Source organism: Schistocerca piceifrons, chromosome 8 (genome assembly GCF_021461385.2).
Source record: "Schistocerca piceifrons isolate TAMUIC-IGC-003096 chromosome 8, iqSchPice1.1, whole genome shotgun sequence".
Taxonomy (NCBI): domain Eukaryota; kingdom Metazoa; phylum Arthropoda; class Insecta; order Orthoptera; family Acrididae; genus Schistocerca; species Schistocerca piceifrons.
This window is the reverse complement of record NC_060145.1, coordinates 171,738,612-171,756,434: the sequence shown is the minus strand read 5'-3', so window position 1 is coordinate 171,756,434 and position 17,823 is coordinate 171,738,612. Positions and strand designations below refer to the sequence as shown.

Below are 17,823 nucleotides of genomic sequence, written 5' to 3'. Positions count from 1 at the left end.
GTTGAACAGTGACGAGTTTAAATGACAAATTCCCGAGAATCTGAAAGTCATAGGCGTATTACTTGGGCTACAAACCGACTACACCAAATTCTGTTGCTTCCTAGGCTTCTGGGATAGCCGCGCCATGTACCTCATTATTAAAAGAAAGATTGACCTAACCGTCAATCACTTGAACCTGGATCTCATAATGTTGTGCAAGAAGCACTTGTCGAATCCAAGAACGTAATTCTCCCTGCTGTTCATATAAAGTTGGGCCTAATGCAAAACTTCGTTGGGGCCATGGACAAAACTGGGGAAGCATTTCGTTATTTACGCGAGAAATTTCCACTTCTTAGTGAGGTGAATATAAAAAAAGGGGTTTACGTGGGTCCCCAGATACAAACATGAGCATTTCAACATCATCCCGACAGGTGACGAAAAATTAGCTTGGGATGCCTTTGTTCGAGTGTCAAAAACTTTTCAGGAAATAAGAGGGCAGAAAACGATAAGGCTCTTGCGGCAAATCTTCTGCACTGCTACGGTATACTGGGGTGCAATCTGTCCTTAAAGTTACATTTGCTAGATTTCTACTTGGACTTCTTTCTTGACATACTCGTATATGTTGTTGTAGCCGACGAGCACGGAGAACGCTTCCACAAGCAAATTTCAGATATGAAAATGAGATACAAGGGAAAGTGGCGTACGTCAATGCTAGCCGATTACTGCTGGACACTAATCAGGGAATCACCATCAGAAAACTACAAAAGCAAGGCAGAGCGTTTGCGCTTGTAGTGTCCTTCCTCCGAGGGGTAGCACCAACGTAAATACACGCATAAGCTTATACAGGCAATAACGTGAAATTTTCATAACTTCAAAACGAGAGCTAATCTTGCATTTTCATTAGTTTTTTCGTTATTAGCACGCACGAAAACATGATGATCAGTTGCTTTCCTGGATGTTCTGGAAAACTACTAGAGATACATGTTTGGGACATATTTTATTAGATTCACCAGACCAATAACAACAAAATAAATGGAAATCGTGCTTTACTTTAACCTCGTGCAGTTTTGCGATGGCTTCATATTAGCGAAGTTGCTAAATTTCAGGCAAAATCTTTTATTAGCCGTAGCTACGTAACCAAACATTTGCGGACCTATGTTTATCTGAACTTTTCTCTTCAGTTTTACTTGTAGAATAACATATTAACATATTTGCATATCGTCGTGAAGCACCCTGTATTTGCAGCTGACAACTAAATTTTATTCTGTAGAACACTTTGTATTTGTTTGCTACTGTAAAAAAATTATCTTTGTGTTACATTTTCGACTTAAATATTGTTTTACACAGAGTTTAGTCTTACCCGTCTCTGACGTGTGGTCTATAAGCGCGCTCTATTTTCTAAAGGAAGAAGAGGTCTGGAACTCCGTAGCATTTGCCTTGCACTGCACTACAGGTAACATAATTGTCTTGTTCTACTCCAGTTACTGTATAGATTCTTACGATGATATGGATTGAAAAGTACTCTTGTAAGGTCTTCGAAATGTCGCGTGACCTAATGAAGAAACCAATTATTCACTTCACAAACTGTATCCATCGGTTGGCTTCGGTGCGCGAAACGGTAAAACTTTCCGTAGAACGTGAAGTCCAATTCACTTCCACCACGCGCCTGGTGACAATTGGATTAGCAGCTGAACGCGGCCTGGGTTTCCCAATAACGCCGACTTCTAAAGACAACATCTGGCGCAGGCCGTGCCAGTTTTATTAGTACCGACCACTTCACGGTCACTGCGCTCAGATCATTCACAATCGCATTCCGACAAATCGCACTGTGTTACATGAAGTGAAATTTACTTGAAACTAGCGACCAATCCGGGCTTCGCACGGGACAGCTGGACGATTTTTAAATTATGTACAGAAACCACCGTCTTGGATCAGTCTGTCTGTTTGTGAGGACCATACCAAAATCCCTTTAGCAGCTCCTGAGATTACTCTTCCCATATTGACAGAAGAGGCAGGGGACTTTAATTAATCATGTTGTTGTTATGGTCTTCAGTCCGAAAAGTGGTTTGATGCAGCCCTCCACGCTACTCTACCGTGTACAAGCTTCTCAATGTCCGAATAACTACTACAACCCATATCCTTTTGTACCTGGTTACTGTCTCCATCTCCTAGTCCTCCCAAACTTTTCTCCAGTACCGAACTGACGATACCTCGCTGTCCCAGAATGTGTCCTGTCAACCGATCCCTTCTTTTAGTCAAGTTTTGGCATAAATTTCTTTTCTGCCCAATTCTATTTAATATCCCCTCATATGATCCATCCATATAATTTCAGCATTCTTCTGTAGCACCACATTTCAAAAGCCTCTTTTCTCCTCTTGTGTGAACTGTTCATCGTCCACGTTTCACTTCCATACAAGGCTGCATTCCAGGCAACTATCTTCAGAAAACACTTCCTAACACTTCTATCTATATTCGATGACAGCAAATTTCTCTCCTTCAGAAAAGCTTTTCTTGGCATTCTCAGTGTACATTTTATGTCCTACCTACTTCGGGTACCATCAGTTATTTTACTGCCCAAATAGCAAAACTCATCTACAACTTTTAGTATATGGTTTCCTAATGTAATCCCCCCAGCATCGCCTAATTTAATTCGACTACATCTCTTTACCGTTGTTTTGCTTTTGTTGATGTTCATCTTGTATCCTCCTTCCATGACCCCTCCATTCTGTTCAACTGCTCTTACCAGTTCGTTACTGTCTCAGACATAATTACAATGTCATCGGCAAACCTCAAAACATTTATTTCTTCTCCCTGAACTTCAATTTCTTCAATAGTTTTTTCTTCTGTTTCCTTTACTGCTTCCTCAATGTACAAATCGAATAACGTCGTGGATAGGCTACAACCTTGTCTCATTCCCTTCTCAATCACTGCTTCCCTTTCATGACCTTCGGCTCTTATAAATACCGTCAGGTTTCATTACAAATTGTAAATAGCCTTCCGCTCGCTGTATTTTACCCCTGCTACCTTCAAAATTTGAAAGAATGTATTCCAGTCGACATTGTCAAAATCTTTCTCTAAGTCTACAAATGCTAAAAACATAGGTTAGCATTTCCTTAACGCATCTACTAAGTCAAGCCGTGTTCCTACATTTCCCCGGATTCAAGCTGATCTTCCCCTAGTTCTCATTAAAAATGGAACTCCTTCAGCTATACTTACGATTTCATATTTATTTGGTTACTAGTTTCGACGTTGCGCCAACGCCATCTTCAGGCCAGTACACTTTGATGATATCAATTGTGTGTGCTGAGTACTAGAAATCCGCGGTGAGACCAATACGTGCTCCACATGGATGGCGGGCAGTAACTAGTTACGCTCGTTTTCGCTTCTTTAGGATTTTGTTTGTCTGTTAGATTTGGGCTTCTCTTGAATTTTTGATGAAGCTCACTTAGTGTACATAGCAGTTTTCTAACACGGTTATTAAACCATAGTGGATCTTTTCCATACCTTAAGACCTTGCTCGGAACATGCTTGTCAAAGACATATTGAACGTGGCTTTTGAATTTTTTTCATTTGCAGTCCACATCTTAGTGCTCTGCACTGAATATTTGTTGTAACTACTCATATACACTGCAATTTGTGTCCTGTCACTGTCGTTAAGGAAAAATATATTCCTACGTTTCTTTCCACTCTGCACCTCAAGCTAATGCCACACTAGGCTATTTTATCCTCTGAAGGTCAACGATTTTTGTCGCGCCGGAAATGGAACTTCATGTTGCAAACGGTAGGTTCCACACTGGGCTGTAATTGTTGCTCCGTTAATTTTTCGCGCCCGACTGTCGCTGTCGAGTGGGCCCGGGCCTGTTCTCGGCGCGGCAATAATCTCGAAATAAACGACATTTTGTCTATGGAGTGCGTGATTGGTTCTCTTGTAAAAATTTTTTGTCTATTTATAGACACAATCACATTTTTATGACACAGTCATAACCGGTTTCGGCCATACAATGACCATCTTCAGATGCTAAAGGCGGCATACACTGAACACAGGTTCATGCGGCAATAATCGTCGGCTTCCCTGCCACACTGGGCTGTTATTATCGCCAGTCGAGCAGCAGCCACAAGGATACTGTAATCAGTTCCGTTTCGTCTGTGTGTGGCAATGTCCGAAAACTCTGTAAATGTCGTGCCAGTAGATCATTTGGACAGTGAACTGATAATAATTGATATGCCTGTCTCTACACCATACAATCAAAAGATTATAAAGATCGTCTGCTGAAGACACAAGCATGGACGAAGGTGTGTGCAGATGTTGTTGGGGTTGAGAAGAGGAACTCGTTTTCACTGGATGCACAAAATGCAGTAGTTAAGATGATAGGCGTTCATACATCTACATCTACATCTACATCCATACTCCGCAAGCCACCTGACGGTGTGTGGCGGAGGGTATCCTAAGTACCTCTATCGGTTCTCCCTTCTATTCCAGTCTCGTATTGTTCGTGGAAAGAAGGATTGTCGGTATGCTTCTGTGTGGGCTCTAATCTCTCTGATTTTATCCTCATGGTCTCTTCGCGAGATATACGTAGGAGGGAGCAATATACTGCTTGACTCTTCGGTGAAGGTATGTTCTCGAAACTTTAACAAAAGCCCGTACCGAGCTACTGAGCGTCTCTCCTGCAGAGTCTTCCACTGGAGTTTATCTATCATCTCCGTAACGCTTTCTCGATTACTAAATGATCCTGTAACGAAGCGCGCTGCTCTCCGTTGGATCTTCTCTATCTCTTCTATCAACCCTATCTGGTACGGATCCCACACTGCTGAACAGTATTCAAGCAATGGCCGAACAAGCGTACTGTAACCTACTTCCTTCGTTTTCGGATTGCATTTCCTTAGGATTCTTCTGGTACGGATCCCACACTGTTGAGCAGTATTCAAGCAATGGCCGAACAAGCGTATTGTAACCTACTTCCTCCGTTTTCGGATTACATTTCCTTAGGATTCTTCCAATGAATCTCAGTCTGGCATCTGCTTTACCGACGATCGACTTTATATGATCATTCCATTTTAAATCACTCCTAATGCGTACTCCCAGATAATTTATGGAATTAACTGCTTCCAGTTGCTGTCCTGCTATTTTGTAGCTAAATGATAAGGGATCTATCTTTCTATGTATTCGCAGCACATTACACTTGTCTACATTGTGATTCAATTGCCATTCCGTGCACCATGCGTCAATTCGCTGCAGATCCTCCTGCATTTCAGTACAATTTTCCATTGTTACAACCTCTCGATACACCACAGCATCATCTGCAAAAAGCCTCAATGAACTTCTGATGTCATCCACAAGGTCATTTATGTATATTGTGAATAGCAACGGTCCTATGACACTACCGTGCGGCACACCTGAGATCACTATTACTTCGGAAGGCTTCTCTCCATTGAGAATGACATGCTGCGTTCTGTTATCTAGGAACTCCTCAATCCAATAACACAATTGGTCTGATAGTCCATATGCTCTTATTTTGTTCATTAAATGACTGTGGGGAACTGTATCGAACGCCTTGTAGAAGTCAAGAAACACGGCATCTACCTGTGTACCCGTGTCTATGGCCCTCTGAGTCTCGTGGACGAATAGCGCGAGCTGGGTTTCACACGACCGTCTTTTTCGAACCCCATGCTGATTCCTACAGAGTAGATTTCTAGTCTCCAGAAAAGTCATTATACTCGAACATAATACGTGTTCCAAAATTCTACAACTGATCGACGGGTCTGTAGTCTAGGTCTATAGTTCTGCACATCTGTTCGACGTCCCTTCTTGAAAACGGGGATGACCTGTGCCCTTTTCCAATCCTTTGGAACGCTACGCTCTTCTAGAAACCTACGGTACACCGCTGCAAGAAGGGGGGCAAGTTCTTTGGGGGATGACCTGTGCCCTTTTCCAATCCTTTGGAATGCTACGCTCTTCTAGAAACCTACGGTACACCGCTGCAAGAAGGGGGGCAAGTTCTTTGGCGTACTCTGTGTAAAATCGAACTGGTATCCCATCAGGTCCAGCGGCCTTTCCTCTTTTGAGCGATTTTAATTGTTTCTCTATCCCTCTGTCGTCTATTTTGATATCTACAGTGCAGTCTTCCTCTGTGAAACAGCTTTGGAAAAAGACGTTTAGTATTTCGGCTGTCATCCTCTGTTTCAGTACCATTTTGGTCACAGAGTGTCTGGGCATTTTGTTTTGATCCACCTACCGCTTTGACATAAGACCAAAATTTCTTAGGATTGTATATAGGTGCATGCAAAGTTTCATGCATGACAATCGGCCTAACTTTCGCCTAGACAACTATTAACTCAGTAATTTAATTTTTATTTTTCCATCTTTCTCTGATAGTTTGACATGCATACAAACCTGTTGCTCCAAGATAATTTAATTAATTGTGTTGAAACTTTGCATGATTTACTATAATGTTTTTAGAGGTATTTTCAGACTATTTTCAATATTTTAAAAAAAGTCAGAAAAATAAATACTCTGAATTTGTACAATTTTTTCTTAGTAATATCTTACTCCAATATTACCAAAGGTAAAAAAAAAGACAGTTATGAGGATACCGACTCACACACATTTGCACAGTACAAAGTGGCATGTGGGTTTTTTCAAAATGTTTCTTTTTATTTCAGGACCTCAGGAGATATGAATGATGCCTCTATTGTTGAGGATGATGAAGGGAAAAGCATCATGAAGACAGTGCACCGCCACCTAACACTTCTGCTAAGCCTTCCACTGCTAAAGCAAATAAAAGGAAACTTCAGGACCCATTTGAAAGAGAGTTGATAAGAGTTTCGACACATAGTTCAACTTGTGCTGTACCACAAAAGGATCCTGATGAGTTGTTCTTTACATCTCTTTTGCATTACTTAAAAGAAATGACTAGACATTCAAATAAAAACATTACACGGCCCCTCCCGCCGGAGGTTCGAGTCCTCCCTCTGGCATGGGTGTGTGTGTTGTTCTTAGCATAAGTTAGTTTAAGTAGTGTGTAGGTCTAGGAACCGATGACCTCAGCAGTTTGGTCCCATAGGAATTCCCACACATTTGAACATTTGAAAAACATTACAGTTAACAAAATCTTACAGCCGAAAGGCTGTAGGGAGCAGCAGTGACTCCTTCATAAATACTGTGCTGTCAGGTTCGTCGACATCGACAAGCCCTACACCTGAGAGTCCAATCACTTATTTTTCACCAGTTACTGGACTGCCGGATGAAGACTCGATCTTGTCATTTGAAGAATATTATAAGTGATTAGGCAGCTGAGATGAACTAGTAATGTATACTCTTTCATTGTAACCTAGTTTATGTTAACGTTATGTTAAGTGTGTGTTCATGTCCTTAAATTATTTACTCTATTTAATTAAAAGTGTACCTCAATGTTACTGCAAGTTTTTCTTCCGCACCAACACAGTCACATAAATTGGTATCCTTCTTTTGTAAGTTAGTATCTATATTCGAGAACAGTAAGTCGAAAGATGCTACGGACATGTGGTAATAATCAAAGGATTTCTCCGGTTAATTCCTAAGTTTCTTGTGTAACAACACAAACTTTCCTTCACTTCGACGATTCATAATATTTGGATGAATCCGCAATTTTCGTTAGCGGTTACGCTTTCTGCAATGCCGAACTTCATATAATGCTACTGCAGCTTAATATTTCAGTTTTGAATGACAGGTCATCATGCATGGTGTCTCTCGTGGCTAGTTGCAACACAACTTCAGGAGACCCCGATTTTTGTCGCTAGTGCGGCACCCAGTTTCGTCGGAACGACTTCATCCACCGCGATTATAATCTAGGCGACTATTTCAGCAAGATTATTATCGAGAGGACAAAATCGCCTAGTGTGGCATTAGCCTCAGTCGGTAAAAACGTACCTCTTATATGATCACTTTGCAGTCTGTCTGTCTGTCCGACTGTTAAGAACCTTTTTCTCAGGAACGGATGGACATGTCAGGTTCAAATTTGTCGATTACTAACGTATATGGTCCTTTGGCAGTGCAAAAAGTATAATCTTTTAAGTCAATGTAATCAAAAGATACGGCCATTTATGTCACATATATTGATACTGGCAAGTTCACTCATCTAAAGGTGTACGGTACTTCCCATTCACCAAGAGTCATGAAATTTGGCAAGAAGCAAGGTTCCACAGTAGAAGAAAAAACAGAAAATGGTTAATTTGTAATTATAACATCGGAAGTGTCATATCTTTTGTCACTTCGTGGCAGATTAAAACTGTGTGTTGGACCGGACGCGAACTCACGAGTTCGACTCTCGGTCCGGCACACAGTTTTAATCTGCCAGGAAGTTTCATATCAGCGCACACTCCGCTGCAGGGTGAACATTTCATTCTGAAAACATTTCACAGTTGTGGCTAAGCCATGTCTCCGCAATATCCTTTCTTCCAGAAGTGCTAGTACTGCAAGGTTCGCAGGAGAGCTGCTGTGAAGTTTGGAAGGTAGGAGACGAAGTACTGCCGGACTTAAGGCTGTTGGGACGCGTCTTGAGTGGTGCTTGGATAGCTCAGTCGGTAGAGCACTTGCCCGCGGAAGATAAAGGTCCCGAGTTCGAGTCTTGGCCCGGCACACAGTTTTAATCTGCCAGTAAGTTTCATATCAGTGCACACACCGCTGCAGAGTGAAAATTTCACTGTGTAAATATCTTTCGTCATTTGTTATCCGAGTTAAAAATTAAAATTAAAACGTTGCCGACAGTCTTAATTCCCGGGATCAGTATGATGCCAGTATCAATGTCGATAGCAGGAAAAAAATCGTCGAGAATCTCCATTCCCCCATGGATGACCTGTCAGTGTACGTAACTAAGTTTGTACGGAACGCTCAGTGCGCGGGCTGTACTCACACTTACTAAATTTTTTTATTCGGCACTGCAGGCTTCTACCAGTATTTGTGTCCTTGGCGATTTTTATTTTATGGGCATTTGGCCATGGTCCAACGCTAGAGACCTCCTCAGACGCTATAACGACCCAGAAAGTAGTTATAAGCAAGCTCAACAAGCTGTCCTTTTTATGTGCATCTACGGAACAGCAAATAAAGCAAACAGCACCGACTCTTCCAAACAAAAAGTTCCGTCCGGGCGACTCTGCGGTCTTACGCAATAAACTGACATCAGCGAACCGGTCGTTGCTTTGATACGTATAAACTGTTCGCCTTGCTGAGTTTGTTGAAGACTGGAACTGCTTTCGGAGTAGTTGTAGGCTCTGATGATGACTCCAGCATTGGAAAACGAAACGTTACGCGGAGAAATAGGCTTCGGACCACGGCCTAATGCCCAAAAAGCAAGTTTTATTTATTGATTCATTGTCCATCAGAGCATCAGACGCAAAATCTTCTTTTTACCCTTTCGTTGTGTTGGATTACTTGGCGCACCAAGAGTCTCCCTCTAGTAACTGAAGACAAGAAACAATAAAAAAAAAAAATGGTTCAAATGGCTCTGAGCACTATGGGACTTGACATCTATGGTCATCAGTCCCCTAGAACTTAGAACTACTTAAACCTAACTAACCTAAGGACAGCACACAACACCCAGTCATCACGAGGCAGAGAAACTCCCTGACCCCGCCGGGAATCGAACCCGTGAACCCGGGCGTGGGAAGCGAGAACGCTACCGCACGACCACGAGATGCGGACAAGAAACAATAGTCTCTGTGCCAGAGAAAAGTAGATCTTATGGAACTATTGCTCACCACAGTCCAATCCGTATCATGTCAAGATTCTGTTTCATACATCTCCAATTTTTACCCTACTTCTTCTTCTTTGTCTCCTTCTTCTTCCCCTCGTTCTCCTGCCATTCTTCGTCCGTCCTCTTGCTTCTCTTCCATCTTTTCCCCTTCCTCATTTCTTTCGCCTCTTGCAAATACACGGCTCCACGGAAACGGCGCGATGCCCAGAGCACGAAGCCGTCCTGCAACCTCTTTCCTGGCTGCAATACATAATACAGTTGCGCCGGCATGTTCGTTTTCTTTGCTTCGGGGCAGGAAACTGCAGCTTTATGACTCTCTTAATAACTCATGTATCAAGTTATACCGTGATGGACGAAAGTGCGGTAGTAAGCCAGGAACAGTAACTTCTGCTGATTGAGTAGTTTTAAGATCCTTTCTGCGGCAGAGAGAGAAAAACTTTGGCAGTCGCGGGTCCTATCGTTTGCTTGCCGTATTCCGAGGGTAAAGAGGCACCCTCGATTTAGTCTGAGAAAGGGGTGATTTGGTTGTACAGTTACTTCTAGAATTTTGCTGCTAATTTTCCACCAATAATGATTTGTCTTCAGTAGCACTTAAATCATTGGAGGTTATATAGTGTAACGCATAGTTTAATGGTTTTGTTTGGCGATTTATGGTTTTGGAATATTTCTGAAAAGTGTTAGTTTATATGCTATCGCGAAAAAATACGTTTTAAACTAAGTGTTAAAGAAATTTTAATAATTTAGATTACTGATCAGTTTGATCGTTTTGTCTAATGATGTCAATGGCGGCCGTGCATTCTAACGTTCGCCAGTAACTCTCCACTAACCGTTCCTTAAAGAAACGAGCTCCCAAATATGAAACGTAACTCAATGCCAATGACGTCAGAGCTCCTGAGGTATATGATCGCATGAGGATATAAGTTTACAGGTACATTCAATGGCATATGTGGATAATGTCTGCAAAATGTTTTGCAAATAGAGTTAGTAGTGAAGATGTAACAAAATTAAACGTCATGCTTGATGCTGAAATTTTACTTCACGAATAGCGAAAGTGTAATAAGTGATTAACTTTTTCAGTCTGGAACCGTGCGACCGCTACGGTCGCAGGTTCGAATCCTGCCTCGGGTATGCATGTGTGTGATGTCCTTAGGTTAGTTAGGTTTAAGTAGTTCTAAGTTCTATGGAACTGATGATCTCAGATGTTAAGTCCAGTAGTGCTCAGAGCAATTTGATTAACTTTTTTCCTTCCGTTATTTTGTGGAAGGTGTCTGCAAGAAAAAGATTCGAAATTGTTTGAAATTATATGCAAAGGTTGTTGGAAGTTGCTAAGTGCTCTCATTCTCAAATACTGGCCGAATATAGTGTGGAATTTGCGGGCCTAGAGTCACACTGCCTTAAGTCTTATACAAAGTTTTTAGCTCCAGTACTCGATTTTATTGTGTTTCACCTTTGTCGTAAGATTATACCTCGTAATTAGCGGATTTACACAGCATTTTAAATGTATAAATTTGGTCAATTACTATATGAAATACTAGCTTAGCGCTCGCTGTTTCGCTTGCATTAACGTAGTAACTACAACAAAAATAACTTTATATACTTACATTAGGCCTGAATAATTAGTGTATTAAAGAGCCGCTTCGTTTTCTATGCTGAGCTGACAAAGGCGATTTGTCATGGTGTCTGTTAATTAGCTTCCTTTGGTTTAGTTCACAAACTGCAACACCTACACTTTTCACGCTGATTGAGGAAATAGACATACGGTATTTTCTGAATGTGCTTCTGACCAAAAAGACATTCTGATAGCTGGAGTCGGAAGTTTTCGTTAATCCTGCCTTTTGAGTTCAAATGGTGATATTTCCGTAGAAACTTTCATCCCCTAATACATATTTCTTTATTTTTAACCGAGGAGTCAGATATCAATTTTCATAGATTTAGCTTTAAAATGTTTTCAAATAACGAAACATTTTCATAAAAGTGTTCATCCTCTGTTTCACTCCCTTAGCGGTTGAATTTCCAGAAACACGAGTTGTTTTATTTCTAGCCGAGGGGTCAAATACTAATTTTCATAGCCTTAGCTTTAAAAATGCTGTAGTAATTGTTTAATAATGATTTATTAAAAAAAACTTTCACCCACTATTTCACCCCAGTAAGGGTTAAATTTCCAAACATTCTGAAATTCATGTTTCTTTATTTCTGACTAAGAAACGAAATAACATTTTTCTTAGTTCCAGCTTCAAAATTGGCTCAATAGCGACATATTTTGAAAAATCTTTCGTCTCGTGTTTCACCCCCTCCGGGGTGGAATTTAGAAAAATCCCTTCTTAAGCGATGCTTACGGTATAAGATCAACACCCTCTCGAAATTAATGTTTGTATCAGCGGTTTGGGTTAGGCGATGATGATTCAGTCAACCAGGACATTTCCTTTTATATAACATAGAGAGAAAAATAATTTTTTTGCCCTGGGTGTCGTTGGATAGGCAACCAACTTTTGGGACCTTTCTCCCGTGTGTCCATTTCAGTCGTTTAGTGTTTTTGTAATATAGGTTCCCTTTACAGAGCAACATTTTTCGTTTCTTATTTGATTGCCGTTCGATTAAAACCCATCGTAACCACGAGGAAGAAGGATACCTTTCTTAAAGTGAATGAACACGCACGCAGATAGGGTTCATATGAACGTACAGATCAGTCATCCCAATCTGGTGGAGTCGATAATCAAAATTTTAGAGTTGAAAAGTTCGGTACACCAATCACTTCGTAAATTCCCATTTTCTCTTGCAGATAGAATAATTACTGACACAACAGATGACTAAATTTTAATAGAAAAATGTACCATTTAAAAATTTACAATCGCATTGACAGACACTTAGGCTCAGCTGGAGAAACGACAGATGCATAATACTATGCTTTTAGCGTCTGACCCGCGTAACTCAACTGCGATGTACGAGTATATCCGACAAGCACTCAGGTTTCTGCAAGGTAGATTCTAAGTACTGGATGCCAAAACGAACTACTTTAGATAACGAAAGCACAGATGGGAACAACTTAGTTATTTGTTTAGAGACCGTACTTCTTTGATGTTAGTAGCGCCTGAGAGATAGACCTGCTTACACGAGAGTCGCTGCAAATTGGCTAATCCACTTGATTCTTTCCATAGCGCAGTGGTAGTACCCTATTTATCAATCAATTACAACGCAGATCATAACTTTTTGTTATCGACGAACATTTTTATTTAGTGTCAACTTGGAACTGCTTATCCGGCAAGAAATTTCAGACGTGCAACTTGTTTTTGGTGCCGCACGACACATTTAACGTCAGCCCATAATAATTTACGAAGATTGCTCATTCTGGAGCAACCAACGTCTGCTGCGACACAAAGAAAACTGCGAGAAAATGGCGGTATGTCACTAGAAGGTGGCGAACGATACCTACTTCTTGATTCGGTAAGCAAGTTCTCCAGACTCTGAACAGGACCCAGCATGTTGAACACGAACTTCTTCGCACGTTGACAGAATAATTAGAACCAGTTGCACCCTAGCTGCCTGCAAGAACAGCGCCACAGAAGCTTTTCCTCTCACTTGTCAGATAACAGTTTTCTCAGTTCTGATTGCAAATGTGTCTGAATAAGTATTTTTTACGCAATTAATACTGTTTATTTAGTAGACAAGACGCTAGACAAGGATATTACAACAGTAACAGGCATGTTTCGACGCAAGATACTCTCCTGTGCCATTAACCATCGGTTTAATGCGAACGTTTGGGCAAGGCAATGTACACGATTATCTGATTATCCGGTATATGCTTCCAACCAGACTGACTAAAGATGACTGCTTGATTCTTCTGTAACATGTACTACTACCAAAAGCCACAGATATTATAAAAATGGATGTATGTATGTTCCACGTCTCCTCCTATACCACTGGACCGATTCCCAACAAAGCTGATACACATATCCGTGACTGTCTGGCAACAATCGCTGTGGGGGTAAGAACCACCTACCTATCGTAGTTCAGCATAAATGACTTCATAAACACTAAGATGCGCAACCAATAGAAAATTGGCAAAATCAACATCCGGACAGTGCCGAGTTTGTCAGCTAGTACGTTAATATAATAACGTTCGAGACGACCTGAGGGCACCATTTGATGAGACGATGCTTCGAAGAGAATAACTTGTTTGACGGCCAGCCAAAATTTCCACGTGTCTCTCCACTGTAGACTCGTGCAAAGAAACTGATGTATTCTAAACATGTGGAGACCTTGTTAACGTTTCACAAGCTTCCGAAATTGTCATTTAAATGCCACGAATTTTTGTTGAAGTCTGTCAGTCCTGACTCAACAGAAGCACTTTCTGTTTGAATGCCGAAGACGTAAATGAGCCGTTGCTGTTGTTGCAATGCGTCAATGATGTACAAGTGCTACAAATGTTATAGCTAGCGAAATTAGTTCAATTTCTTCTAATACTTTCGACTTTAGATTAAAAAAAAAGGTAAATCGCCACCTCCACTTTCTTATCTCAAACAGTTCATTTTCTTGTAGTTTACGACCTAACGTTCGTATCGATGCTTTCTTCGTCATTCCGTATGCTTTGGACCTTACCCAGGGAACGGAGGATGTGGTTCGTCGATTGGTTGTGTGTTATTGTACAAAATCGTTTTCAAAACGGGCGAAATTGACGTACCGATAAGTATTTCAAACTTGTAACTTACCTGTCTGACACTGACGGAGTGCACTCTGAATCCATCACGAGCGGAACGTGAACTGGCGGAGCCTATGTGTACTCGCAATTTATACATCACCCGCGGGTGGGGGAAGTCTCTAGCACCAGTGACGTCACCTCCTGCGCCGCGCGGGACCTATTACCTGCAGCCGCGCCGTTACTTTTTTATTTTTTAGGCGCCCTGAGCTAACATACATTTGTCGCCGTCATCGTATTCGATGTCGTCGCCACGTTTGTGTTCAAAGAAGGCGCCAGTAAAAGAGGAGTACGATAGGTTTTTTTGGTGATTCTTGGTGTCGCCCGTGCCACGTTACTATCGCAAAATTTCCTCCATCGACACAAAGAGCTAGCTTTTACTAGGATGGAAACACTTTCATCCACGTAGTATTGGGTTGGTGCATACGTTCGTAACGTTTATCCATAAGTGTAACAAACACAACAGAGACTTAAGCAGTGAGTTTTATCCTTCATTATTTACAACAGTCTACCAACGCTGGGGTAAGTTTTCGAATCCGCGACTGTAGATATCACGTCGTTTTTAGGCGAAGAACTCGTCGAGCCGTGTTCGAAGCGCATTTTCATCAGGTTGTTCGATAGAGAGTGTAAAAGGTGAAAACCTGAAGGCACAAGATCAGGCGAATAAGCTGGGTGCGGAATGACTTCCCAACCCAACTCCTATATAATCTTTCTTGTTAGTGTAGCAGAATGTGGGCGGACGTTATTGTCGAGTAGCATAATTTCACACAGTCTTCCTCGTCGTTGTTCCTGGACTGCGACCGCAAAGCGTCTCGGATACTGACAATAAATATCGGCGGTGATAGTTACACCTCGGGGAAGCAATTCGTAGCATACTTCACCGTCGCTGTTCCACTAGAAGCATAACACTATGTTTTGTATATGTGGCAGTTATAAGAGTCGAGGAGCGTGAAAGGGAAGCAGTGGTTGGGAAGGGAGTGAGACAGGGTTGTAGCCTCTCCTCGATGCTATTCAATCTGTATATTGAGCAAGCCGTAAAGGAAACAAAAGAAAAATTCGGAGTAGGTCTTAAAATCCACGGAGAAGAAATAAAAACTTTGAGGTTCGCCGATGACATTGTAATTCTGTCAGAGACAGCAAAGGACTTGGAAGAGCAGTTGAACGGAATGGACAGTGTCTTGAAAGGAGGATATAAGGCTAACATCAACAAAAGCAAAACTAGGATAAAGGAATGTAGTCGAATTAACTCGGGTGATGCTGAGGCAATTAGATTAGGAAATGAGACACTTAAAGTAATAAAGGAGTTTTGCTATTTGGAGAGCAAAATAACTGATGATGGTTGAAGTAGAGAAGATATAAAATGTAGACTGGCAATGGCAAGGAAAGCATTTCTGAAGAAGAGAAATTTGTTAACATCGAGTATAGATTTGGGTGTCAGGAGGTCGTTTCTGAAAGTATTTGTATGGAGTGTAGCCTTGTATGGAAGTGAAACATAGACGATAAATAGTTTGGACAAGAAGAGAATAGAAGCTTTCGAAATGTGGTGCTACAGAAGAATGCTTAAGATTAGATGGGTAGATCGCATAACTAATGAGGAGGTATTGAATAGAATTGGGGAGAAGAGGAGCTTGTGGCACAACTTGACTAGGAGAAGGGATAGGTTGGCAGGACATGTTCTGAGACATCGAGGGATCACCAATTTACCATTGGAGGGCAGCGTGGAGGGTAAAAATCGTAGAGGGAGACCAAGAGATGGATACACTAAGCAGATTCCGAAGGATGTAGGTTGCAGTAAGTACTGGGAGATGAAGAAGCTTGCACAGGATAGGATAGCATGGAGAGCTGCATCAAACCAGTCTCAGGACTTAAGACCACAACAACAACAACATTTGTACGGGGAGTTCCTGCTTTGTTTGAGCTCAACCATTCCTTTCTTTTCCTTATGTTAACATTAAGACACCATTTCTCTTCACCAGTAATGAAACAAGATAGGAATAGTTGGTGTTGTTCACGAGCCAATTAATGACGAGCAAGCAGAGATGCAAATATGTTCACTCGCAGATTTTTGTGATTTTGGCTTAGAGCATGCTTTACCTACATACCTGATTTTTTAATCTTCCCTACTAAATGCAAATGTCGCACGATCGTGGGATAAATAAATAAATGTCGTGTGACTAGGGCTTTCCGTCGGGTAGTCCGTTCGCAGGGTGCAAGTCTTTCGATTTGTCGCCATTTCGGCGACTTGTGCGTCGATGGGGATGAAATGATGATGATTAGGACAACACAACACCCAGTCCCTGACCGGAGAAAATCTTCGACCCAGCCGGGAATCGAAGCCCGGCCCTTAAGACTGACATTCTGTCGCGCCGAGCAGACAGCTACCGGGAGCGGGCCGGCCGCGGTGGTCTTGCGGTTCTAGGCGCGCAGTCCGGAACCGCGCGACTGCTACGGTCGCAGGTTCGAATCCTGCCTCGGGCGTGGATGTGTGTGATGTCCTTAGGTTAGTTAGGTTTAAGTAGTTCTAAGTTCTAGGGGACTAATGACCATAGCAGTTGAGTCCCATAGTACTCAGAGCCATTTGAACCATTTGAACCGGGGGCGGACATCGTGGGATGATCACAGTTCATGACATCTGCCAGTTCTGAAATACAGTGACGTGGATCATTGGGGATTAATGCGTTGAAACGATCATCATCAAAACCCGATTGTCTTCCTGAACGTGGAGATTCACTAATTACAAAACGATTCTCCTTAAGAGGAAAAAACCATTTTCTTGCCGTGCTGTGTCCAATGGTGTTATCCCTATACATGGCGCAAATGTTTCTGGCCACTGTTACTCCTCTGTTGAGCTCAAATGGTAGAATATGTCGCAAATGTTCATATTTATCTACTTACCTCCCCTTTTTCTAGCGTCTACGGGTTCACTCACGTTCTTCAAATGACAAAAAAACAATATGCAAACTCAAATAGCAAAATTAAACTGCAAATAAAATGAAAATCGAAAAATAAACCAATAGCAACCAAAATAACATTTTGCAAAACAAAAACGCTGCCGACTTGTGTACCAACCTAATAATTGCATGTTACACCTTGAGAAACTGTAAGCAGGCTGTTTAGATTTTTATGTTGGTAACGTCACCTAGCGCTCTGTATGAAAATCACTGGCTGTGCTGTGTGCAGTCTGTGGCTGGTTGGCATTGTTGGAATATTCGCCATTGTAGTGTTGGGCAGTTGGATGTGAACAGCGCGTAGCGTTGCGCAGTTGGAGGTGAGCCGCCAGCAGTGGTGGATGTGGGGAGAGAGATGGCAGAATTTTAAGAGCGGACGATCTGGGCGTGTGTCCGCCGGATAGAGTAAATTTGTTATACCGGATATCATGAACTGATATATATATATATATATATATATATATATATATAT

The 17,823-nt window shown here is 41.7% G+C and overlaps 1 protein-coding gene across 2 annotated transcripts in view; it reads right to left on the bottom strand.

Annotated features, from left to right (window-relative positions):
- The window catches only part of LOC124711420 (putative fatty acyl-CoA reductase CG5065), a 262,399-nt gene that overhangs the window by 74,852 nt on the left and 169,724 nt on the right, over nt 1-17,823 (bottom strand). Inside the window, exon 1 of one of the 2 annotated variants that reach the window (XM_047241482.1) lies at nt 14,417-14,452. The exons of the other annotated variant lie outside the window; for it this stretch is intronic. Coding sequence (XP_047097438.1) covers nt 14,417-14,451 — 35 coding nt within the window. The 5' untranslated portion in view covers nt 14,452. Of the gene's footprint in view, nt 1-14,416; nt 14,453-17,823 lie in introns of those variants that run through there. 2 annotated transcript variants of the gene reach the window in all.